The 26,160-nt window shown below is 46.0% G+C and overlaps 1 protein-coding gene across 3 annotated transcripts in view; it reads right to left on the reverse strand.

The window, feature by feature from the left end:
* Positions 1-22,539, reverse strand: part of LOC135912784 (3-oxoacyl-[acyl-carrier-protein] reductase FabG-like) — a 98,416-nt gene extending 75,877 nt beyond the window's left edge. Inside the window, exon 1 of one of the 3 annotated variants that reach the window (XM_065445333.2) lies at positions 22,452-22,539. In XM_065445333.2, coding sequence (XP_065301405.1) covers positions 22,452-22,479 — 28 coding nt within the window. In that variant the 5' untranslated portion in view covers positions 22,480-22,539. Of the gene's footprint in view, positions 1-5,928; positions 6,061-20,112; positions 20,266-22,451 lie in introns of those variants that run through there. The other 2 variants (XM_065445331.2, XM_065445332.2) reach the window with 2 other exon arrangements.
* Positions 22,540-26,160: the final 3,621 nt, after the last annotated feature.

A 26,160-nucleotide genomic window follows, 5' to 3' on the forward strand; every position in this document is an offset into this window, starting at 1 on the left:
GCACATGCCGAGTGGTGTGACGATGTGCCCGCCAGCTGTACGAACTGGGGTTTGATTCCAAGGCGTGGTCACTTTCTTCAGAAGGGTGGCCAGTTTTTCGCTGATTATAGAATAATCCGCTCCAGTGTCCACTAAAGCACTCAATTCACGACCGTCAAGCAGTACAGGAATGTCCAAGGAAATTCTTTTTCTGTCGTCAGCAGGTACTGTCGTCGTCGATGTATCGTCGGTCCACGTACGCGTCAGTGGGGGTCCTTGAGCACGTCCAGACTGAGCGGCCTCGCCCCCAAAGGTCGCTGTGGTTAGTTTTCCCGTCGTGGGCTGGGCGACCGACCCTGCACCACGCTTGCATACGTACGGCGAGTCGGAGAAAACCGCCGCGGCGAAGGGGAGCGTGACTGGTGTCGAGCTGATGGAGATCCGCGCTGCTGGGCAACGTATTCTTCGATTTCAGGAGGACGCTGGCCGAACCTAGGTCGCGGCGAGTTCGCTGAGAATCCGCGTAGTCCGAGCTCTCGATAGGAGCACTGTCGGTAGACATGCCCAGCTTCGCCACAGTGAAAGCAAAGGGGACGGCGATCAGGTGCCCGCCACACGTCTGATTTCCTCGGGGCCTGTCGGTGGTCCGGGTAATACGAGGCAGCTTGGACGGGCTCGAGCATGGCCGGGCGCGTGCCGCGAAGCGGGGAGGGAGGTGGGGCAGGTTGCCTCAAAGCTTGCGAATATGACATATGTGGGCTGTCATGTCTTAGCGGTCGAGCTTCTGTATTGAAGGGTGGTTCTTTAAGCGCATGCTGAACTTCGTCACGGAGAACGCTGGACAAGGAGCTGAGCGTCGGCTGTGAAGGTACCGACAGTTTCTGGAGTTCTTCGCGGATCACGGAACGAATGAGCTCTCGAAAGAAATCGACGTGACCCCCGAGAGCTCCGAAGAAGTCCGTAGGTGAGGCAGTGTTCACTTGACGGTCGTATGATGGTGTCCGCTGGCGAAGAGTCTGCTCCATGGTGATGGCCTCGGAAAGAAATTCTGACACAGTCTTGGGAGGACTGCGCACGAGACCGCCGAACAGCTGCTCTTTCACTCCGCGCATCAGGTACCGCACCTTCTTTTCTTCCGACATGCTGGGGTCGGCTTGTCGAAAGAGACGCGTCATGTCCTCGACGTACATTGCGACACTCTCGTTCGGCATTTGGATACGGGACTGCAGATCACGCTCAGCTCGCTCTCGGCGATCAGGGCTCGCATATGTCTCAAGAATCCGCCTTTTGAATTCTGCCCATGAAGTTAAGGCATCTGCACGGTTCTCGTACCATACACGTGCGCCATCGTTAAGGCTGAAATAGACATTTTTCAGCTTGTCTGCGTCATCCCACTTGTTGAACGCGGCAACACGTTTATAGCGCAACAGCCAATCTTCAACGTCCTCATGTATGGCGCCGTGGAAGGGATTCGGCGTTCGCGGATTGAGTAGCATACAATGAATCGGCGTTGTGCCTTCCATACCGGTTGGGGTGGTCGGAGCTGCCATTTTCTCTGGGAGGAGTCCAAACTCAGGGGCTTGTCCACGGATACTTCTGCTGGCGCGGTGTACAGGCGTAACCACCGGTACGGGGCTGGAGCTCCTGCTGCCCGGAGGGGTTTGGTGCATAGATTAGATTACCCAGCACCTCCACCTGTTTGTCACGCGCTAAGGCAAGAATGAGCAGCAGGATCAGCAGCCAGACACGAAAATGTCAGACACAAGGAGGACGGTTCACCAGCCGGCGCAAGATCCTTGACTTCGTCGTCTTCAAACACCGTTTTTGCTGGGCACGCAGCGCTGGCCCAAAACACCAGGTGGCAATAGTGTTTTCGCACTTCGCTTCCATCGAAATGTTGAAGAACCATCCAAATTCGGCCGCCGTGGACGGGATTCCATCCCGCGACCTCGTGCTTAGCAGGCCAACAACATAGCCACTATGCAACCATGGTGGGTATTGTCAGCAATGTTTTAGAAGCCATAAATGCCACACAAACTTAAGGGATGGCAAGTGTTCACACGTGTTTAAACACCAGGCCCCAGTGGGAGGCCGTGCTGACTAGTTCGGACCCTCGTAACCAGCAGCAACTGGTGCGGCGGGCCCGGGAGACAGCAAGAGCCGCAGGAGCCCTGGACTAAGGGCGCCTCCCGCACAAGCAGAAAGACACCTGCTTGTCCTTTCTTTTTAATAAATGTTGCTCCTCCTCCTCCTCCTCCTCCATTCTCACTGTGCTACCAAAGCAATATTCCGGATACGAATGCACACACCCTACAACCGCTAATAGCTAATACTGTTGTGACTTCCGAACTGATATATGAAGGTTATAAGGATTTAACGTCCCACACGGTTTCACGTGCGGAAACACGTCGTGCGAACGGACGCTCTGACTGCCCTGCAAAAAAAATATACATGATACACAATCACACACGCGAAAAAGAAGGAAGCAAACCAATTACTAGTTAAAGGCTAAAAATCAGCAAATCAAAAATAAAAGCAGGTTGGAAGCGTGAGGAAAAAACTTGTTTTTGTCACCGCCATGGAGCCCTGGAAAACCAGTCATCCAAGGTCCAACAAAACGTCATTCATCATCTTATCTATGGCATGGTAAAGCGTAACTGCTAGTTGGATAGCGTAGCGGCATGCCTAGCTGCGTCTTTCACCCGACGCTGTTCGAATTTTATGAGTCCGTAACAACCATAATAAACCAAAAGCCAAATCCGTACACCAAATCCGTAAGATTTGGTGTACTTTCATCAGGGTGGTCTGCAATGATAGGTTTTCAATTGCGGCGCTCATTGGCGTCAGTGTCAGGTTGAAATGACAAGTAATTTCGCATGTATTGATGCAATAAGCAGGAGCTCATCTGAGACACGTTGGCGTGGGCAAACCTCGTCATCTTCTCCAGGAGTAACACAGGATCAACACAAGAACAAAGGCATCATACATGCGCTGTCAGTTTCCGTGATTTAGGTTGGAATTTTCATGTTTGGTTCTTCTCAATTGCCTGTCTAGTAATAAGACGACGCGCTATACGACGACTACACATGGGATTGCAGGGTCGCTCGAGTTCCTGTATGGAGCAGAACATTATATCAAGATTTAAGTGATGCGAGAAAACATAAGAAAAATCTAGCAAGGAGCCGGAGTTATCGAAAATGGACAAACTACCCCCAAGAACGAGAGCAGGCGAGTCACCAATGCAGTAGGCGTACCAGCGCAGGCAATTATACGTTGATTTTGCGTCACAGCATGCAAACAGGTCACATGTGCTGCAAATGGAAGAAAGGAGCGCACCAAACCAGGGGCCCTATAACGTAAAACTATTCCAATATGCTTTTATTCCAATCCCCTGACGTCAAATTTGCGTAACTGCCGACGCAAGCATCAGGCGGTTACCCGCAGGTTTGTCTAAACAGAGCAATCAAACGCTCTTCTCGTTCATAGGAGGTCGCTTTTGTTTGCTTGAAAAACTAACATTGGCTACACTGAGCGGCTTGTCTTATCTATTTCGCTGACAAGAGGCGAGGAGTACGCTCAAGAGGAGAGGGATTCAATAGGGCAGAGCCACAGAGCTGAAAGTCGATAACCCCATGAAGTTGGTACCGGCGTCTGCGATTGGTCCGCTTTCCCTTACTTAGCTTGCGGTGGCTGGTCGGAAATCAAGGTGGCATCCAACGGAAGCTTAGGAATGACGCTAAAGCGGATCCTCAGCAATGAAGAGTTGGCAGAATGAGGTCGTAGACGTTCCGAAGGTGCTCTCAAACATTACACAGACACGCAAGAAGTTTTATTATACGAAAATAATTCCATGCTCTCCGGCAGGTGCGAGTAGCCAGCGATGAGCGATGGGTGGCAGCCATCTTTCATTCCTTTCGGAACGGGGCAGCCTGCGGCTATTCAGAAGAAAAATACAGTATTGTTCGACATATTAATACATATTTAATGCGTATACGTCACTCTGACACGGAGAGTTCTTGCGGTTTTGTGACGTCGCGTGACAGGCAGGTGAAGTGGGTGCAGACCGAAAACTTTTGACCAATTAGCCGGGGAGCGATAGGCGAAAAGGCGTCGAATCAGAAATAACTTTTCATTTTCTTCGACCAAATCATGCATAATCAGTGTGTACACGTCATATCAGATGGGGAGCTATCGCGGTTTTCGTGACGTCACGTGACAGACATGTGAAGTGGAGGTAGTCCAAAAATGTTTTTGACCAATCGCGGCGTGCTGATTGCAGAAATGGAATAGAAAAGTTTGGGGTAGCTTTACGTTATAGCGTCCCAGGTCGCAATTTGCAAATAGTCTCAGTCACATAATCTATGCGCACTTTCACAGCGCGGAGTCAGTCGTTGCGCAACACCAGCTAGCACGCTTGAAGCGAGAACGCAACTCGAGCGGAATAACATTAGCAGTCACCCATGGTGCTTTGCTTTCGCACGCATGTGGGGCTCTTCGGTGATTAATTTATTGGTGGCTGGAAATATCAGTATTTCTTTGAAGACGCAGCAGTCCTCGTGCATTGTATCCCAATGTAGGTTTCTATTAGAATTGTGATGTGGAAGATCGACAGCGGGTGAGCAATGTTTCACGACACTTAGCTCTGGAGCTAATGTGTTGCAGACTGTTCTACGGACGGATGTATAAGGGTTCACAAAGTAGTTGCGCACGGCTTAGTTGATTCGCGAGAGGACAGTGAAGTTAGCAGTTCATTGTGGAAAGGAAGACATTTGCATTTTTGCTTGCCTAAAGAGCCGTACGATGACCATCGCTAAGCCTCTCAGTATGTAGACACCCCTGAAAGACCCTGAATGAAAGATCGCGGACGCGAGCATTTTTGTCGGAGCACTATGCATTTGGAATGTCACCTATTGTGTATCTACGTGGCCAGAGCATGTTGTTGAGGTGAACTTGAGAAAGGGCGTTAAATACCTGATCATCTTCCTGATCGCTTAATTCTTTCATACCGGTCATAGATGACAGAATGCCACGTTCAGCGGTTAATGACACCTGAAGTTGACTAGAAAGTAGTAAGTTAAAGGCGCTGCTACGTTTAATAGTGAATCGATATTAAAGCTGCCAAAATCGTCAAACTAGCTTCTTCTGTATTTGTCGCACCTATTTGTTGCTTTTAAAAATTTACGCCAATGCGAGCTCATCTTCGCCGAATTTAGAACTATCCTGAAAACAGCCGTCCTGTTCTCCACTCGAATTTCTCGAGATAGTTGAAATTCTTATAAACCGTTCAAATTTGAAGAGCGCCGCGCCAATTCTAGAAAAATGGCAATCTAGCCTGTAGATTCTCACAAACGGATGTCCTATTCCATGCGAACGTTATTAAGCACCATGTAATGATGCGTCTAAGGCGGACTTAAAGTTTTCGAGAATTTTCACTTTTTCTTCCGTTCAAGAACTGTCCACAGCAAAGTGCAATGAAACCATTCGGGATATATTTTATTTACGCGTTTCTAGCCGTCGGTAACTTTGTCAAATAGACTATTTTTAATAATAAGGGAGCGCATTTAACAAAGCCATGCCGCTCTCTTCGTATGGTCCAGGGACCCCAGCCTGCCTTTTAGCGCCTGAATTATTAGTAAAAATGAAAACTGTCGTGCCCGCGAGGCAGCGATGGTACCTCAGTGCCTAACTAAGGCTTCAGGCTGCTAAGCTCGGGGCCATGTTTTAAACCCAGTTGTAACGGATGGATTCCGATGGTGGCGGAAAGCAGGAATGCTGACTTATGCACAAGAACATCAGGTGGTAAAAATCGATCAGGACTTCTCAACTACGGCATGCTTCATAATCACAATGGGGCTTTTATTACGCGTAAGATCCAAGAATCTAAATTTTAGACACTAGATGGTCCCTAATGAACAGGCCGCACAGATTGCAGAAAGTGGAAAAACATACCCGTTATCAAGGCCACTTTTCCGTGCAGGTCTGGCATTGTGCGTACAATTCCTGAGAGGCACACCGGCAGTCAAATGCACTCAAGCAGCGAAGTGAGCGGCACGGCTTTGCAGCGGCAACTGAACTCCACCGCATCCGTAATTATCTGCTGCGCAGACGGCGGAATCTCCCGCCTTTCCTCCTTTCCTGTGCGCGTAGCGGTGAAAGAAATCTTTGCACCGCGACTGTAGGTGTCGTCGCCACAACATCAGTCTCCACCTTCAAAGGGCAGCCGACAGCGTCGTATTCATTCATCGCCCTCATGAAGTTCTCATTGCATGTTTGAGTGATTCAGTCGCGCAAGTGATGTACAGGACTGGTATTCTGCTTCTGCCCTCATCCCCGTTCTTGGCTGCAGAGCGCGCTGCCCTCGCACTATCGGAACATCCGCGTGATGAACACCACACGAAGCTGGTGGCCATCTCGATCGAGAAGGGAGCTGCTCTGTATTTACAAAGGCCTTTCTATAACTATCCTTGACGTTTATTTATGTTTTTTTGGGGGCCGCGTTGCGACGAGGGGCGTTCTCAGTTTGATTTTTATGGTAATCATTTCCTTCATAGCTGGCAAAAGCTTACTGGGGAAGACCATGAATCGGGTACTATACTAAATATATAAACAAAGGTACGAAACCAACTGATAAATCAAGCAAATTGTAACGCAGAGGTCAACGTTCGAAAAAAAGAAGAAAAGTGAGAAAAAGGAACATTTAAAGCAAAGTAAAAGTGCAAAACGGTCCCTCACGGACTTAAAATTATACAAACAGTCCTTTCGAAATTTTTGGAATTAGAATTCGATAAACTGGAAATGAGTCACATCAATAGGAAACAGTTTTCATGGTGCCCAACTCTTTCTTAATTTTCTTCTCAACATTCATAAAGGTCTTGACGTGGTATCTAACATTTTATTCTAAGACATTCAAACGTGCAGTTACCCTTTCCAGCTGATCGTAGCTCACTCGCTAGGAAATGTCAAATGTTGCTGAGCGCAAGACGCGCCTGCAAGTGTAAGAACATTCTCGATCGTTGTCGCAGATTCTCCCTTGTCTGTGTTTTAGTGGAGCCTTGTATAATTATATTACATGCGCATCGTGAATAGTATTGAACATGTTTGAAGGCACACGAGCAGCAGTAATTACGCTGCAATCTTCTACGAATCTTGTTTAAATGACCGACATGCTTGGCCAGCTCATCAGATTTTCGACGATCGACGCATGCGGTCGTTGCTGTTGTTCTTCTCGAGTACAGCTTGTTCTTGTGGGCGCAGGTTCACACAGGGAAAAACTAGGCTTGAGACTAGCCATTCTGCCACGTTCGGTTTGTTCGCTGTCGGGACAACATAAGAGTGTTTGCATTCCTTGTCATCGCTTGTTGTCTTTCACTACCTTCTATATTGCCGAGAAAACAAGCATGGAGTGGGTAAGTTGAACACTACAGCGTGATAATTCAATGTACAAATTTTTTAGTAGAATGCAATTGCAGTGTCCCTTCTAAAGGACCGTACATAACCTTCGAGTCACTAAAGGAGCGAAACTGATGTGAAATACGCTAAGAACAACATGGGTATTCCTTACGATTAGGCTACAAGTGTCACGCGTTGACACTTTAAACGATGGCAATGTGCTGCATACAACCTCCAAAAGGTTCCATGCTATCGCCCAAGCACGTGATGTCATGTGCCATTTGTCATGGCAAGTAAACTTGTGGGCGTGCTAGAATGACGTCAACCCACGAGGTTGGCCGTAGAAGAGAAGCAAGCACGCCGACCGTTCTGCAGTGCGAACATGGCCTCTGACGCTGTTCCTTTCTCGAGCACCCATACGTTGGCAGCTTCACCTGCGTGATCTTGTTTACAAAGACCGTTGCGAGAACACCTGGACGAGCAAGTTGTGACACCTGGGGTGCGTTTTGAAGTTTCATTTTCTACTACTGTGGACCGCGCACGTACCTGATAACTGAGAGAAATAAACGAAGAGTTTAAAACCATTACCGATGATTAAACGTACATGCAGTATCTGTGCGTGGCCGAATAATCTGGGCCGGAGCACAATGGGGCTTCCTGGAAAACAAAGGCAAGGCGGGGGCATTCCTGAAACAAACCGCGTAGCAGGCGTCACTGGTACTGGCGAATGCTTCGTGCCCAGGTGCTGCTGCTTTCGTCTATCTCGCTGCCTCTCACATTTATACTAAAATGGCATGCCGTTTGTTAGACGTTAGCACGAAGCCATATCCTTGATGTTCCGCTCTGTTTAGCACTTTTCCGTGACCGAAGAATAATTTATTGCTTTCTTCTGCAACTTTAGGTGAGGTTTTTCTTGGTGCCGTAAAAGCCCAATCACGTTTTTCTTGCGCGTTCTTCTCTCCAACCGGAGACCATTCCCTTTCGGAATCTCAAATTAAACTTTTATGGCGTAAATGCACTCGTTGATCATATTAAGCGACAACATATAGTAACGAACAAGCACAGTGAGCGAAGGTGCGTGTTACTGTGGCTCGTGGTGAACTGAGAGCTACGATGATAGGCACTTAACGCATCCGGTGAATCAGCAAAAGGTGCCTGAGACGCAAAAAACAATGGTGCCAATGCTCAGGTGATCCGCCGTTGTAGACGGAGGTTTGGGCAAAAAGAGAGTTCTCGTTTGAAAAGCCACCTTTTTGCGAAACCCAGCACCTGAATCAAGCGAGCTTCAGCTTAAAACCAGTTCTTTTTTCTTCCTTTTTCTTTTTTTTTACGGCATTATGGCACTGGAGACACCCGTGCTCACTGACAATCCCTTGGAAGGCAATGCAGCCGCAGGAAAGAGTTGGCGGGCCAGCTGGAGGAGATGCTGGTTTAACTGCAACGGCACCGCATAGGAATAGCTGAGAAATTCAGTGCAATAACGCACTGCGACTACGGTGACTTCGCTGGCGTGCACGCGCAGCTGTGCTGGCTAGGGTTGCCTCGCACCGATTCCAGTATTGCGTTCGGGGCAATGAGCCGGCGCCATTGTGAAATAAAAGCTTGGGGTGACCTCTTCGCGAGAAACCGCTCCCCTGTCGTGAATAACACAGCACCTTGACATCGCAAATATCTGTTCTATTTTGGAAAAAGCTTCGAAGAAAGGTGCCTGAGATAATCGGCAATGTTTATGCATGTATATGACAAAGGTGGTCGCTTTCGTTTGGTGCGTTTTACCTTTTCAGTAAGAGGATGAACAAGTATTACAACGGAAATGCAAAAACGGCGGCATTATCTCTTTTAATGCACGTTATCTATGCAGCGACGACGAAGAGCATGTGTAAGCGGAGCGAATATTCTTTGGTGCAATACTTTGACGCAGTTCAAACGTACAAACATGAAGATAGGCTACTGTAGAGACGGCTACCCCAAAAGCTCAGATTGGCTATTCCAGCAACAATCAAACAAATAATAGCAAAAAAACATACCCGCCAGTAGCAGACAAGCACAAGCGCACAAGAACTCTAGTGGAAAACACTTCAAAAGCACAGTGCGCGTATGCACAGAAGCTACGCCATCTAGAGAAGTATATTATCAGCACGTTGATTGATTGCACTCGTGTTAGTGTAACATTCGCCCCGCGATACTGTAGCTGTTCCATCGTAGTGTTTGGAGGCGACGGATCGACCGACGTGCCCACGAGCTTTCGCCACCTTACTGGTTGTCGTGTCGACAACATAAAATACTTAAACATTGGACCCTTGAAAACTTGTTGGCACCGACCCCGTGCAGCCGGCCGCATATTGATAAGATTGCACCAAAGAGGCAGCCTGAATGCGTCGTCTCGCTGATAGTCGCTCAGCTGGTAATAAATATCTATTATTACCAGACTTTTGAAGCTCAATTGCATGAGTCAGCTTTCCCCAGCCGCCAGCACCAATTTCAGTTTCAGCTTATTTTTCTTTAAATACCATGAATCAGTTTGCACAGACGAGGGTTTAAAAGTCAAATAATGCAAGGGGACCCTTGGTTAATATTAACAACGGAGTGACGTATGAAAGATGAGCAATAATATTAAACTGTTCAGATATTGTTAGCTTCCAACGAAATGTAGGTTTCCCTGCACGCGAATAGCTACTTCTAGATTCAAAAAGAAATAATACGGTCTTCCAAGATGCGTCTCGCTCTAACAAATGCCACAAGTAGTCGAGAGGAATACTAACAAGCCTATTTTAAGCGCTGGGTTTCCTCTGGTTTGGGTATCACGCTTGCAAAGAGGGTGTAGAGCGCTTTCTTTTTTGCACGTACACATTGCAACTGGAAAATGGGTATATTTACATGCTTATATTACACAGTTGCGTTTTGCTGCCCTTAATAGGTTGTCATTTGTCAGCGTTCATTTGTATTTGTGAAGAACGGTATCGCTCCTTGGCTGCCACTTGTAAGTACACATGACACGACCCGGGTGTACAGTCAGACTGGAAACCACCTATAGCTCTACAGAAACATGTTGCGCTCCATCGTGCACATCATACGCGTGGTGAGCAAGGAATGACACCGTTGAAACGTTGTCATTCCTTGAAACAAAACGTTGAAACGTTGAAACGAGCGAGATATCATGAAGATGATCGTGTAAGGACGACGCAGTGAATGGTGATCAAATTACAACCCAGCCGTAACAAGTACACTTAAATTGCCAGGACAAAATGACACGCTGTGTCAACCGCAACGGCATGATGACGAACACGGTAGGTCCGTGCTGGAGTGACGACGAAGGTGCGACGACTACGATGTCTCGTTACCCAAACGTGAGGAAGGTGGTTGTGGTGTGGCGGTATGACAACGACATATTGGTCGATGACTTGTCTAAGTACTTCCTCTTATTGTGTATAGGGCAAGGTTTTTCTACTGCTTTGCTCTCGGTGTATTTTGTGGTTTAATTGATAGAATGAATATTGAAATTGCTAGCGTCTTCTGTGGGCGCCCCAACAATGGGTCATTCACCCTCTTACCTACGGCATGGTAAAGCGCAACCACTCATTGGACAGCGTAGCTGCATGGCTAACAGCTTCTTTCACTTTTTCTTCCACGTGTGGTAGGCTGCCACCGCCGTGAGATACCTAAGTGTCCGTGACAACGCCGGCAAACAGTCATGACAGTTTTTGTTTTATTTTTAAATAAGAAGCCCAGAATAGGATCGAATGGAGATTAAATAAGCAAGGTGAACGAAGGAAACGCAGTCAACGTTGAGTACCGGCGCCTGTCGAAAGTTAACACTCAATCATAGTATTTGACTGCTTACCTTATTTGCTCCTCTCCTTTTAATGAGATGTACAATATTTCGTAAAAGATATCCGGGCTGTGTAATTCTTCGCTTTCTCAGCTCCATATAAATTTGCGCCAAAGGTGCATGCTGCCTGTCGTACTCGAAATTTTTGGAAAAACTTATGCTTTGCGTAAGACCGCAAATGCTTACGTATCTTTTTCCATAATGTGGAGGCACTACTCTCCTATCACAACGCAGATAGAACCTTGTTGTTTAGCTTTCATGAGCAAAAAAAAAACGCAGAAAATCATCCATTCTCACAGTTACAAAGAACGTGATAAGGCGGCCATACACGGGAATATAGTACAAATCATAAACGCAAAGCTTTAATTTTTCCGGAGAGCGCATTCAGGTGAGGTCGAAGAATTCTTCACTAATGTTTCAGCCTTATATGAGCATACAGAAGTCCTCATAGTAGGAGACAGTTGAATTGCACATCGTGAGTCCTCCCGTGCCATCAAGAATCTGGCGTCTCTCGGTGATGTAATCTTAATTCGTTAAATCGTTGTATGCTTCGCAATCACTAAAACAGCTTCGCCTTTCCGGAGAAACTGCGGCATCTCTCTCTTTCTTTTCTTCTTAGAGTCCGAGTGCAAGTGCTGCTGCGCATGACTGCTGTTGATTCCGATTTCGAGCGAATCTGGCTTGGCCCCATTTCGGTGTTTGACTTAACTATACAGGGTGTTCCAACTATCATGCACCGAGACTTAAAAAAAAGAGCGATTGCGTTACTCAAAAAAAAAAAACCTTGTGCATGTTCTGTCCAGTACAGTGTAGTCGCCAGTAATTTTTTCGTTACTGATATTTATTCAGGCCATCATTATTAATGATGTTACTCGTTAAGTATTGTCGTAATTATCAAAGTGTCAATGAGGAAATCGTAGGGACCCTCAAGCGACACCTAACTTTGGTGTTTTCACTGACCTTTTAATTGTGTACAATTTTTTCCGACTGGTAATCAAGCCCACAAGACATTTAAGATACCGCATGACTGCGCTTTCACCCGCATCATAATGCAACACCCTCAAGTACGCTGATTGAATTTAACTGCTTTGCCTGTCGCAAACCCGAAGCAACATTTCATCACCTCTATAATGATACGGAAGGAGGACCAACAGCAGGTTTCGCGGCTTCGCGCCTATTCCTTCCTCTGATTTCTGCGTCATACTTATTATCCACCTCTCAAGGCCCACTGATCACATTGATAAAAAAGCCCCTTGATAACGCAGCCGAAGCGCCGCTTTGACCTGGAGCGAAACGGCAAAAGCAATGAAATAGGCATGGAATGCTTCCAAATCCTAGCTGTGCTCGCAACGCATCGAAAGAGCGCGCGAGCAGCTATACTGCGCGCCAGAAACTTGTTTCGGACCAAACACAAATTCAAGTGACGCTTTTATTTTTCATTGGTGTGTATACGGGCTACAAAAGCAGCTTCATGTACAAAAATAATAGCGAAATAAACAGACCGGGAAGCAACACACGTGTAGAGAAAAGGCAAAAGCGTTGCGTTCAAGAAAGATGATGTACCATTTCGAAAGGAGCCGAAGTCAAATCCACCGAAATGTGAATACGCTCGCATGGACTCTTTTCGTGTCATTGTGCTTCTTAAATGTGCCAGATAATGAAAATAAAAACGGAGCGGTGTCATATTTTTATCTGGCCAATTTGTGAAATGGACAAGATTACGTTTGGGGACGCGAGGAAAGCGACAACCGAGGAGGAAGGGGCCTGGAGGTGGAGAAGAGAATCGCCGCGATTGTGCCCTTTCTGTTTGAGCTTCGACGCCACTGTGCTGTCTGTGTAGTTTACCGGTGCCTGTTCCTTGTACGACTTGCACTACGGGCTTTCCATGTGGCAAACCAGGCGTCGCCCCTTCGAGGCCAGTGCAGCGGTTGCGTTCGCGCCCTTTCAAATTCTGCTTTAATGGCGCGGTGCTCGCTATGCGTGTTCGCGGAGTCCTCACGCTTGCGCGTATACCGCGTTCAAGAAGGGAAGCGTCACTATTTTAGGAAAACGCACTGCGCTCCAGAGGAGCCCTTCTGAGCCTTCACGCGCAGGCTGCACGCGTACCGTTGACAGGAGGCAGAAATTCATCGTACATGCACGCGTACCGTTGACATGAATTCATCCTACGGCAATGAATTCATACGTTTAGTTTGGGAATGTGGAGCTGTGGCCAGCGAGAAAAGATGACATTTTATGTATATTATGCGAGACACGTACTAATCGCATATAGAGTTAGCATCACAAAAGTGTCTTATTTCAGAACTTAAATCTTCCACTATTGGTGTAAACGCAAATACTGTGTGTATAAATGAACGGTGGGTGTAAAAGCCTTCTGGAAGATGAATGCCTCCTGCGGGTCTCGCTTCGCATTCAGCTATAATGCCTGACTTGTCCGAAGGGTTTTGCTGCATCAGACAAATGCCTAATCTTGTTGCGCATGTTTGATCCTGTTTGTTTTGTCCTTAGGCATTATCTCCGTCGCCAAAAGGCAAGGGAGTTTGTGTTACCGTAGGAACTTGTCTTTCCAATCTCTTTCTCGGAATTCTTGTAAATTCCCATGCTTACTCATTTCCGTCCGTTTCATCCACATTGCTGTCTGTTTCTCTCAACAGCGTTTTAAACACTCTTCATTGTCTATATATGCCAGTGCTTACTCTGCATTGTGGTGCCGACATTCAGGACCTCTTCTTCGATTATCTGTAAAACGTTATGAAGCACAGCTATTCGTGCACTTGAGTCGCTCATTCATTTTGATTCATCTTTCTGTGTCTGTCTTCAAGACAAATATGGCTATGCGCTTCTCAGACTTCAAAAGAGGGAACCCACGACATCCTGCACTGCCTGATTTGTCGTTTTATAGGCCTACCCACCATTCGTTAGCTTTTAACCCCGGAAACGGCTGAATTTGCGTACAAAATGGCATTTCGTAACATTAGAATTTTTCACAGATTTCCTCGCACAAACTCATCTTTATCTTATCCCCCAACTGCTGTATGGTTCATTATCTCTGCGTTCCGCTTGCCCTTCATCCGTGGATTACCCTTGGTGTATACACACACGAAAGACCAACTCATGACCACCCCCGAGATTATCTCTGCGTGTCTGACTGTCCGCTTGACCTTCTTTGTTCATCAAAACTGATAGCTGGGCGAGTTGGTGCCGTTCCATCTTAAAGAAAGGTGTGCGGAAAAGATTTAGATAAGAGAGAAACGACAAACATGGGCCCTACTAGCAACTAGCCGTTTATTTCCAAAGAAACAGAATGAGTAGCGAAACATGGCAAGGAGGTACAAGATTGATGTTGTCTTTAGTGTAGGTCACAAGCTACCTCACGTTGGTCCAGCCGCTCCCAAAAACAAAAATGAATTGAGTGGCGAGGGACAAACCTGCTGGATGCTCTGTCAATCATAAGAATTACGTGGATTGCAAAATTGAAGTTGTTTCGAAAATACCGTGCTCTTCTGGAAAGGCTTACGTAGGGCAAACAAATCGATGTTTAAATATCAGACTTCGAGAACATGCGATCAATGTAAAGAACGACACTGGTTCTTATTTCGCGGTTCATTGTCGCTTCAGATTGTGTAAACCCGTTTTTTTGATAAAACAGACTTTGTACAGACATAGAGCGCAAAAAACGAGGGAAATAATGGAAGACTTTTAGATGTTATTGCAGGCTGACAAATGCATCAGTCGACCCTCGATAGATTTGTCAAATGCAGAAGTTTCTTACCTTCGTGGATCTGTGCAAATAAGTTGTATAATATGCAGCTGCACTGTTGCCACGTGTGTGTTACTTTCGTTTTCTCATGCACCCTTGAGAGGGTGGCAGTTCTCAGGCCTTTCAGCGTAGTAGCGCCTGTCTTTTTCGTTTGTCTCTTTCTCGTCTACGTCTTTTCTGCGCACTTTTTGTTAAGGCGTACTTTGTTGGCATATTGCTCATCATACAGGTCGCATACTTGCTTGTAAGCTCCCTAGTTCTTTTTCTCCCCCGAGAATCAAAGTTTTTCCTGCGCAAATACCTGAAAACTATCCCAGCCCATTTAGTTTCTTCTATATTCCCCAGTCGCTCTCCATATTCGAGTTTACTGTGAGCTTCTCTCACTTCAAAACTAGTCCAGCCCATATGACCCTGCGCAGCTTCATTTTTAGTCTTTCCGTGAGCGCCCAGTGCGAGGTGTCCCACTGACCTTTGGTTGCCATTGAGTCCCAATTGTACCCTTGATTTCAAGCGAACAGCCTCATTTACAAATGTAACTCCCGGAACCAGTACACTTTTCCACATACCCTGGACTACCTCGTACCTATTGTAAAAACATTATGGGGTTTTACTTGCCAAAACCACTTTCTGATTATGAGGCACGTACCTATTGTATTCCCGTAGCACTCTGCGTTTCATTATGGCCGCATTTCTCTTCCATTGACTGATATTCCTTTTTCCTGTGTTTCCATATATCTATTGCCTTCGTTTATTCATATACCCGGGCGTTTATATTTTTTTTTTCAGGCCAGGTGTTTCTGATCTTGAATTGACACTGTCTGTTTACTGTCCTCATTGAATACCACAACAGCTGTTTTTAACGCTGAAGTCTATTACATTGCGATCTGTCTTTGTTGTTTTCCTACATTCTACCCCTGCTGATGGACATGCTGTTCCTAGGTTCTCTTAGGGGACCTTCTTCATTACTACCTACACTAGCCTCCTGCTCGCTCGTAGATCCCTCCCCCCCCTAAAAAAAAAACTAACCTCGCTATCAGCTAGTCACCAGCCCACTTCTCGTCGAAGCCTGTGATTGAAATGGATCCCGTCTCGTTAGAAACCACGGCACCTCATTTCCCTGTTTGCTTCTACAACCTCGAAACCTTTCTCTCGCCTCATTTTGCATATCGCCTCTGCAGCAGCCACTACGGGTCTTTGTACGGTACAGTCACGTACAGGCACTTCCGGCACCGCATTCGCTAGGATGTGCTCCTGAGCGGAGAGGTTCAACTCTTTCCCGCTACCCTCTCCCCACGTTGGGCGCATTCCAAGTGCTTTGTTGACACGCTATCTCGTCTCCCGTGGGGGCAGACTGCCTTCCATTGTCAAGACCATTCTGGGTCGCGATGGCGGCTCTGTAGAGCTTTTCCTCAGCTGCCTAGAAGAACTTCTTTCATGGCGTTCTGTGCATCATGCTCGATATTTACCAAATATTTGAGGACTTCGACCTGTTTGACAAGCTCATCCTGGAAAGTTTCTATTTTCTTCAGCCTAGCATCGACATTATTTGATTGAATCCCCTTTCTCATATTTGCTTTTTTCAACCTTGAAGGTCACCCGCACACTGCATGCTTCACCATCTTTCTTGCCAAATGTTACCCTTGGCTTTTTCTAATACAAACACCCAAGCTTTCAGAGCACGTGCCTTCTAGAAAAGCCGATACGACGGAATGTAAATGCTTAAAATGCTACAAAGTAATTATCAGCAATGTTTTATAAGCAATAAATGCCGCACAGACTTAAGACACGCGTTCAAACACACGGCCCGCTCTCACTGTCCTAACAAATCAATATTCCGGATACGAATGCACAGACACTACAACCACTAATAGCTAATAGTGCTTTGACTTCCAAACTAGTTTATAAAGATTCTAAAGACTTAACGTCCCCCACAGCTGCACGTGCTGAAACAGGTCGTGCGAAGGGACGCTCCAACTATCCTGCGAAACCAAATATATACATACACACGTGACACGAAAAGAAAAAAAGAAACGAAAGAAAACTAACCAATAAATTTTTAAAGGCTTAAAAATCAGCAAATAAAGAAATAGACGCAGGCTGGAAGCTTGCAGAAAAACTTGTTTTCGTCGCACCACGGAGCCCTCGAAAACCCGTCGTCGACGGCCCAACAAAGCGTCGTTCATGGTCTTGCCTACGGCATGCTAAAGCGTAACTGCTCGTTATATAGCGCAGCTGCATGCCTAGCTTCGTCTTTCGCGTTTGTTCAGCGCTTGTTGTGCGCCCGCGGCTGTTCGATTTCTAAGAGTCCGTGACAACCGTAATGAACCAAATCCATGAGTACACCAAATCCGTAAGATTTGGTGTACTCGCGTGAGGGTGGCCTCGAAAGAAAGATCTTCAATTGTGGCGCTGATTGGCGTCGGTGTCAGGTCGAAATGGCGAGTAATTTCGCAGATATTGGTGTAATAAGCCGGAGATCACAGGAGGCGCGTTCGCGTGGCCAAACATCGCCGTCTTCTCCAGGAGTAACGCTGCATCAACTCAAGAACAAAGGTATCATACATGCGCTGTCGCTTTCCCTGATTTAGGCTGAAATTTAAATAATACTTTGTTCCTCTCTGCTGCCTGTCTAGTATTGAGACGGCGTGCTATAGGTGAATAGACACGAGCGTGGAGGGTCGCTGGAGCTCCTGTATGTAGCAGAGGCGAAAATCAAGATTTAAATGAAATGAAATGAAAATGAAATGAAATGAAATTGTTTATTTGCCATCCTGTACATTTACAGATGGAGGGACTGTAGATAAAAAGCTGTCCTTCAACAGCTTGACGTGTCCACAATCCCTGTTTCTGCAGGGAGGCAGCATAACATATGCGCACATACATGTACATACATATATGTAGCTGTGTACATAGGTGCAATAACATGTTACTCACTCACACTTTCATGTTAACAAAAGAATGCAACAACACAGATACATAACGCTACCAGATATTACATCGAAACCGTATACATAAGTTTCAGTTCCTTGGATGATGACGTGAAAAGATCAAATCGGACGGAATTATAGTAATTTAACAGTGTTGGTATTGTGTATTTAAGGCATTGTTTCCCATAGTTAGAACGTGGTGTTGGTACTAACCAATCCTCAAAATGTCTTGTAACGTAATTTGTAGATTTTCTCTGAAGTTGGGCTAGAGTACGCAGGTTGCTGATATTTCGATGGATTTCCAGTTTATATACATGACTCAGACGATATCTGTAGAGATTGTGAGCTGGGATCACACCAGAATTATTCGTGTGATCCGGCGGAAATGATGGCGGAATACCGGAACAAACCGCAAGGAGCCGGAGATTGCAAAAATGGACACATTACTCCCAAGAACGTGAGCAACAAGGTCACCAATGCTGTAGGCGTGCAATCGCGGGTAAATATAGATTTATTTTATGTCACAGCATGCCAACAGGTCACGCGTGCTGCTGCAAATGGAAGGAAGGAGAGCAACAAACGAGGTTGCAATATGCAAATGGCGCCAGTCATATCATCTATGCGTGCTTTCACAGCGCGGATGCAGTCCCTGCGCAACACCAGTTGGCACGCTTGAAGCGAGAACGCAACTCGAAAGGAATAGCGTTATTAGTGACCCACCGTGCTTCTATTTAGCCACGCATGGCAGAGTCTTCGGTGATTTATTTAATGCTGGTTGCAACTGTGTACGCACTGTAGTACGGACGGATGTATAGAGATTCACCAACCAGTTGCGCACTGTTCGGTTGATTCGTCAGAGCACATGGAAGTTAGCCGTTAGCCGTTCATAGCGCAAAGGAGAACACTTGCATTTTTGCTTGCCTGATGAGCCGTTCAGTGGCGATCGCTAAGCCTTTCAATATGCAGACACCTCTCAAAGACACTGCATGAAAGATCGCGGGTGCGAGCATTTTGCATCTATTGCATCTATTACACCTATTGCGCATCTACGTGGCCGGAGCGTTTTGTTGAGGTGAATTTGAGAAAGGGCGTTAAATACCTGATCATCTCCCTGATCGCTTACTTCTTTCATACCGGTCATAGGGGACTGAATGCCACGTTGAACGGTTAATGACACCTGAAATTGACTGCAAGGTCGTGCGTGAAAGGCGCTGCTTCGTTTAATAGGGAATCGATAATAAAGCTGCTAAAAAATGGTCAAACTAACTTCTTCTCTATACGTCGCACCTGTTTGTTGCTTTTAAGAATTTACGCCAGTGCGAGCTCATCTTCGCCGAATTATAACTATCCCGAGAATATCCGTCCTTTGCTCCACGTGAATTTATATAGTTGAAATCCTTATAGACCATTCACCTTTGAAAAGCGCCGCACCTATTCTAGGAAAATGGCCATCTAGCCTGCAGATTCTCACAAACGGATTGCCTATTCCATGCGCACGTTATTTCATCATCGTCATCACTATCATAATCATCATTATCATCAGCCTGCTTACGCCCACTGCAGGGCAAAGGCCTCTCCCATACTTATCCAACTACCCCGGTCATGTACTAATTATGGCCATGTTGTCCCTGCATACTTCTTAATATCATGCGCACGTTATTTAGCACCGTGTGACGATGCCTTAAGGTGGACCTAATGTTGTCGACAATTTTCACTTTTTTTTCGTTCAAGAACAGTCCCCACGAAAGTGCGATGAAAGCGTTCAGAATATATTTTATATGCGTATTTCTAGCCGTCGGCAACTTTCTCAAACGAAACATTGTGCATAATACGGGGTGCATTTAACAAAGTCATGCTTCCCTCTTCGTATGGTGCTGGGACCACAGGTCAAATTTTAGCCTCTCAATTATTAGTAAAAATCAAAACTTTTGTGCCCGCGGCGCTGCGACGGTACCTTAGTGCCTAACTAAGGCTAAGATGCTAAGCTTCAGGACGTGTTTTAAACCCAGTTCTAACGGCCGGACTCCGATAGTGGCGGAATGTAGGACTTCTGACTTATGCACAAGAACACCAGGTGGTCAAAATAAATCCTGAGTTCCCAACAATGGCATGCCTCATAATCATAAAGGGGTTTTTATTACGCGTAAGATCCAAGAACCGGAATTTTAGAGACTTGGATGGTCGATAACGAACACGCCGCAAAGAGCGCACAAAGGGGAAAAACGTACCCGTTATCACGGCCACTTTTCCGTGCAGGTCTGGCATTGTCCGTACAATTCCTGGGAGGCAGACCGGGAGTCAAATGTACTCAAGCAGCGAAGTGAGCAGCCCGGCTTTGCGGTGGCAACTGAACTCCACCGCATCCGTAATTATCTTCTGCGCAGCCGGCGGAATCCCCACCCCTGTCTCCTTTCCTGTGCGCGTAGTGGTGAAACGAATACGTGCGCTGTGACTGCAGACGTCGTCGCCACAACATCAGTGTCCACCTTCAAAGGGCGGCCGACAGCGTCGCATTTATTCATCGCTCTCATGAAGTTCTCCTTGCATGTTTGAGTAATTCAGTCGCGCAGGTGATGTACAGGACTGGTATTCTGCTTTTGCACTCATCACCGTTCTTGGCTGCCGAGTGCGCTGCCCTGGAAATCTCGGAACATCCGCATGATGAACACCCCACAATGCTGCTGGTGGCCATCTCGATCGAGGAGGGAGCTGCTCTGTATTTCCAAAGGGCTTTCTATAACTATCCTTGATGTTTATTTATGTTTTTTTAGGGGCTGCGTTGCGACGAGGGGCGTTTTCAGTTTGATTTTTATGGTAATCATTTCCTTCATAGATGGCAAAAACTGGCTGTGGAAGACCATGAATCGGGTTCTATACAAAAGATATAAGCAAAGGTACGAACCAGACTGATAAATCAAGCAAATTGTAATGTAGAAGTCAACGTTCCAAAAAAGAAAAGTGAAAAAGATAGGAACATAAAGCGAAAGAAAAGTGCGGTAGACGGTTTCACACAAACTTAAAATTATACAAACGGTCGTTTCGACATTTTTTGGCATTAGAATTCGACAAACTACAAATAAATCACGACAATATGAAACATTTTTCATGGCGCCCTACTCTTTCTTAATTTTATCCCCAACATTCATAAAGGTCTTGACGTCATATCCAACATTTTGTTCTAAGACATTCAAATGTGCAATTACCCTTCCCAGCTGATCGTTGCTCACGCGCTAGGAAATGTCAAATGTTATTGCTCAGCGCAAGACGCGCCTGCAAGTGCAAGACAATTCTTGATCGTTAACGCCGATTCTATCTCTTGTTTGTGTTTTAGCGGAACCTTGTATAATTATGCTAGATGCGAATCGAGAATACTGTTGAACATTCTTGAAGGCACGCGAGCACCAGTAATTACGCTGCAATCTTCGTCGAGCCATCTATATATGGCAAACATGCTTGGCTAACTCATCAGCTTTTCGACTATCGACGCATGCTGTGGTCACACTTGTTCTGCTCGATTACAGCGTGTTCTTGTGGGCGCAGGTTCGCTACAATGAAGAACTACTTTTGAGACTAGCCGTTGTGCCGCGCTCGGGCTCTTCACTATCGGGGCAACATGAGAGGATTTGCATGCGTTGTTGTCCCTTCTTGGCTTTTACTACCTACTATATTGCTGAAAAAGCGAGCATGGAGTGGGTAATTTGAACACTATAGTGTCCAATGTACAGATCTTTTAGTAGAATACAATTTCAGTGTCCGCACTAAAGAACCGTACATAACCTTCGAGTCACTAAAGAAACAAAACAGATGTGCAATACGCAAAAAACAACCTGGGTTTCCATACGATTAGGCTATAAGTGTGACGCGTTGAAGGTTTAAACAGTGGCAATGTAATGCATACAAGCTCCAAAATGTTCCATGTTATCGCACAAGCACGTCATGTCATGTGCCATTTGTCATGGAAATCCATTATGCAAAAAAGAGGTGAGGCGTGCAGGCAGGACACAAGAGTAGTAACTTGGACAACAAGAACGCCGCAGGATTGCGCAGATAAGTAGGGGAACATAGAAAATAGCTCAGAATACTAGAAATGAAGCTTAGAACGACAGAAAGCTGAGCTAGTCGGTAAGGATTTATTACGCAAAAAAAAAGAGCTCAGGCGTGCAGACAGGAAACGAGAGTAGAGAAGTGGACAACACGAACGCCATGTTGTCGACTTGTCTGCACGCTTCACCTGTTTTTTGCATAATGAATCCTTACCAAATAGCTGAGCTTTCTGTCGATCTAAGCTTGTCACGGCAAGTAAAAGTGTGGGCGTGCTAGAATGACGTCTACCGACGAGGTTGGCCGTAGAACAGAAGCAAGCACGCCAACCATCCTTCCTCGAGGACCCATATGTTGAAAGCATCACCTGCGCCATCTTGTTTACAAGAACCGTTGCGAGAACACCTCGACGACCAAGTTGTGACAACTGGGATGCGTTTTCCACTTTCATTTTCTACTACTGCAAAGCGCGCACGAATCTTATAATTGAGAGAAATAAATGAAGAGTGGGAAACCACGCACGTACTTGCAGTATCTGTGCGTGGCCGGAACATCTGTGGCAGAGCACAATGGGGCTTCCTGGAAAACAAAGGCAAGGCGGCGGCATTCCTGAAACAAACCGCGTAGCAGGCGTCACTGGTACTGGAGATTGCTTCGCGCCCAGGTGCTGCTGCTTTCGTGAATCTCGCTGCCTCTCACCTTTGTACTAAAATGGCATGCCGTTACGTTAGCACGAAGCCATATACTTGGTTTTCCGCTCTGTTTAGCACTTTTCCGTGACCGAAGAATAATTTATTCTTTTCTTCTGCAACTTTAGGTGAGTTTTTAGAGGTGCCGCCAAAACCCAATCACGTTTTTCCTGCGCGTTCTTCTTTCCAACCGGAGACCATTCCCTTTCGGGATCTCAAATTAAACTTTTAAGACGTAATTGTACTCGTTGATCATATTAAGCGACAACATATAGTAACGAACAAGCACAATGAGCGAAGGTGCGCGTCACTGTGGTTCGTGGTGAACTGAGAGCTACGATGATAGGCACTTAACGCATCCGGTGAACCAGCATAAGGTGCCCGAGACGCAAAAAACAATGGTGCCAATGCTCAGATGATCCGCCGTTGTAGACGGAGGTTTGGGCAAAAAGATAGTTCTCGTTTGAAAAGCCACTTTTTTGCGAAACCCAGCACATGAATCAAGCGAGCTTCAGCTTAAAACCAGTTCTTTTTTTCTTTCTTTTTTTTTACGGGAATACGGCACTGGAGACACCCGTGCTCACCGACAATCCCTTGGAAGGCTATGCAGTCGCTGGAAAAGAGTTGCCGCAACATCTGGAGGAGGTGCTGGATTATCTTCAACGACACCGCATTGCAAGAGCTGAGAAATTCAGTGCTAGTAACGTACTGCGAGTACGGTGACTCCGCTGTCGTGCACGGACAGCGTCACTGGCTAGGGTTACCTCGCACCGATTCCAGTATTGCATTCGGGGCAGCGAGCCGGCGCGATTTTAAAATAAAAGCTTGGGCGACCTCTTCGCGAGAAACCAATCTGCTGTCGTAAATAACGCAGTACCTTAACATCGCAAATCTCTTTTCTCTTTTGGAAAAAGCTTCGAAAAAAGGTGCCTGAGATAATCGGCAATGTTTATGCATGTATATGAGAAAGATGGTCGCTTTCGTTTGGTACGTTTTACCTTTTAATTGAGAGGATGAACATGTACAGGAACGGAAATGTAACAATAACGTCAATGCCTCTTTCACTATCCGTTAAGTATGCGGCGACGACCAAGGGTATGTGCAAGTGGAGGGAATATTGTTTTGTGCAATGCTTTAACGCAAACGTACAAAAATTAGGGCTACTGTAGAGACGGCTATCCCAAAAGCTCAGATTGGCTATTCGAGCAACACTCAAGCAAATAAAAGCAAACGAAAACATACCCGCAAGCAGCACACGTGAAAAAGCGCACAACAACTCTACTGGAAAACACTACAAAAGCATAGTGCAGGTATGCACAGAAGCTATCCCATCTAGAGAAATATATACTATCGGCACGTTGATTGATTGCACTCGTGTTAGTGCAACATTCGCCCCGCGATACAGTAGCTGTTCTGTCGTAGTTTTTGGAGGCGACGGATTGACCGACATGGCCATGAGCTTTCGCAGCCTTACTGGCTGTCGTGTCGACGACATGAAATACTTGAACATTGAAGCCTTGAAAACTCGTTGGCACCGACCCCGTGCAGCCGGCCGCATATTGATAAGATTGCACCAAAGAGGCAGCCTGATTACGTCGCCACGCTTATAGTCGCTCAGCTGGTACTAAACATATATATTATTAACAGACTTTTGAGGCTCGATTGCATGAGTCAGCCTTCGCCAGCCGCCAGCACCAATTTCAGTTTCAGATTATTTTTCTTTAAATAACATGAATCATTAAGAGAGGATTTACAGACCAGGGTTCAAGTGTCAAACATTGCAAGGGGACCCTTGGTTAATAATAACAATAGAGTGACGTGTGAAAGATGAGCAATAATATTAAACTGCTCAGATATTGTTAGCATCCAACGAAATGCAGGTTTCCCTGCACGCAAATGGCTACGTCTAGATTCAAAATGAAATAATACGGTCTACCAAGATGCGTCTCACTCTAACAAATGCCACACGTAGTCGAGAAGAATACTAACACGCCTATTTTAAGCACTGGGTTTTCTCTGGTTTGGGTATCACGCTTGCTAAGAAGGTGTAGAGCGCTTTCTTTTTTACACGTACACATTGCAACTTGAAAATGGGTATAGTTACGTGCTTATGCTAAACAGTTGTGTTTTGTAGCGCTTAGTAGGTTGTCTAACATTGACAATTGTGACACACCGCAGCGAGCAGGAAATAATGCAGGAGCTGCGCTTTTGTTCATTAAACACATTACCTCAACTGAATTGAGTGAATGCTTCAAACCTGGCACCAATGTTGCGATTCCTTTACATGGAAGTGTACGACCGTGTCCAGGAAGAAAAAAAAAGAAAATGTGCGTATCCCTCGCGCTGTGAGAATCGGTTTCAGCGAAGTGTTAATTCGTATTTTTGAATAACGGTATCGCTCCTTAGCTATCACTTCTAAGTATACATGACACGACCCGGGTTCGCAGTCAGACTGGAAACCACCTGTAGTTCTACAGAAACATGTTGCGCATCGCGCTTATAATACGCGTGATGAGCAAGGAATGACTACGTTGAATCGTTGTCATTCCTTGAAACAAAACGTTGAAACGTTGAAACGAGCGAGATATCATGAAGATGATCGTGTAAGGACGACGCAGTGAATGGTGATCGAATTACAACCAAGCTGTAACAAGTACACTTAAATTGCCAGGACAAAATGACACGCTGTGTCAACCGCAACGGCATGATGACGGACACGGTAGGTCCGTGCTGGAGTGACGATGAAGGTGCGACGACTACGATGTCTCGTTACCCAAACGTGAGGAAGGTGGTTGTGGTGTGGCGGTATGACAACGACATATTGGTCGATGACTTGTCTAAGTACTTCCTCTTATTGTGTATAGGGCAAGGTTTTTCTACTGCTTTGCTCTCGGTGTATTTTGTGGTTTAATTGATAGAATGAATATTGATATTGCTAGAGTCTTCTGTGGGCGCCCCAACAATGGGTCATTCACCCTCTTACCTACGGCATGGTAAAGCGCAACCACTCATTGGACAGCATAGCTGCAGGCCTAACAGCTTCTTTCACTTTGTTTTCCACGTGTGGCAGGCTGCCACCGCCGTGAGATACCTAAGCGTCCGTTATAACGCCGGCAAAGAGTCAGAACTGTTTTTGTTTGATTTTTAAGTAAGAAGAGCAGAATAGGATCGAATGGAAATTAAATCCGCAAGGTAAACGAAGGAAACGCAGTGAACGTCGAGTACCGGTGCCTGTCGAAAGTTAACACGGAACCATAGTGTTTGACTGTTCCCCTCATTTGCTCCTCTCTGTTTAATTGAATGTACAATATTCCGTAAAAAATATCCAGGCTGTGTATTTTTTTCCTTTCTCAGCTCCGTATAAATTTGCGCCAAAGGTGCATGCTGCCGGTCGTAGTCGAAATTTTTTGGAAAATTTATGCTTTGCGTAAGACCGCAGATGCTCTTTCTTTTTCCATAATGTGGCGGCACTACTCTCCTATCAGAACACAGCTAGAACCTTCTTGTTTTGTTTTCATTAGCAAACAAAAATAAACACAGAAAGTC

This window comes from Dermacentor albipictus, chromosome 2 (assembly GCF_038994185.2).
Source record: "Dermacentor albipictus isolate Rhodes 1998 colony chromosome 2, USDA_Dalb.pri_finalv2, whole genome shotgun sequence".
In the NCBI taxonomy this organism is placed as follows: Eukaryota; Metazoa; Arthropoda; class Arachnida; order Ixodida; family Ixodidae; genus Dermacentor; species Dermacentor albipictus.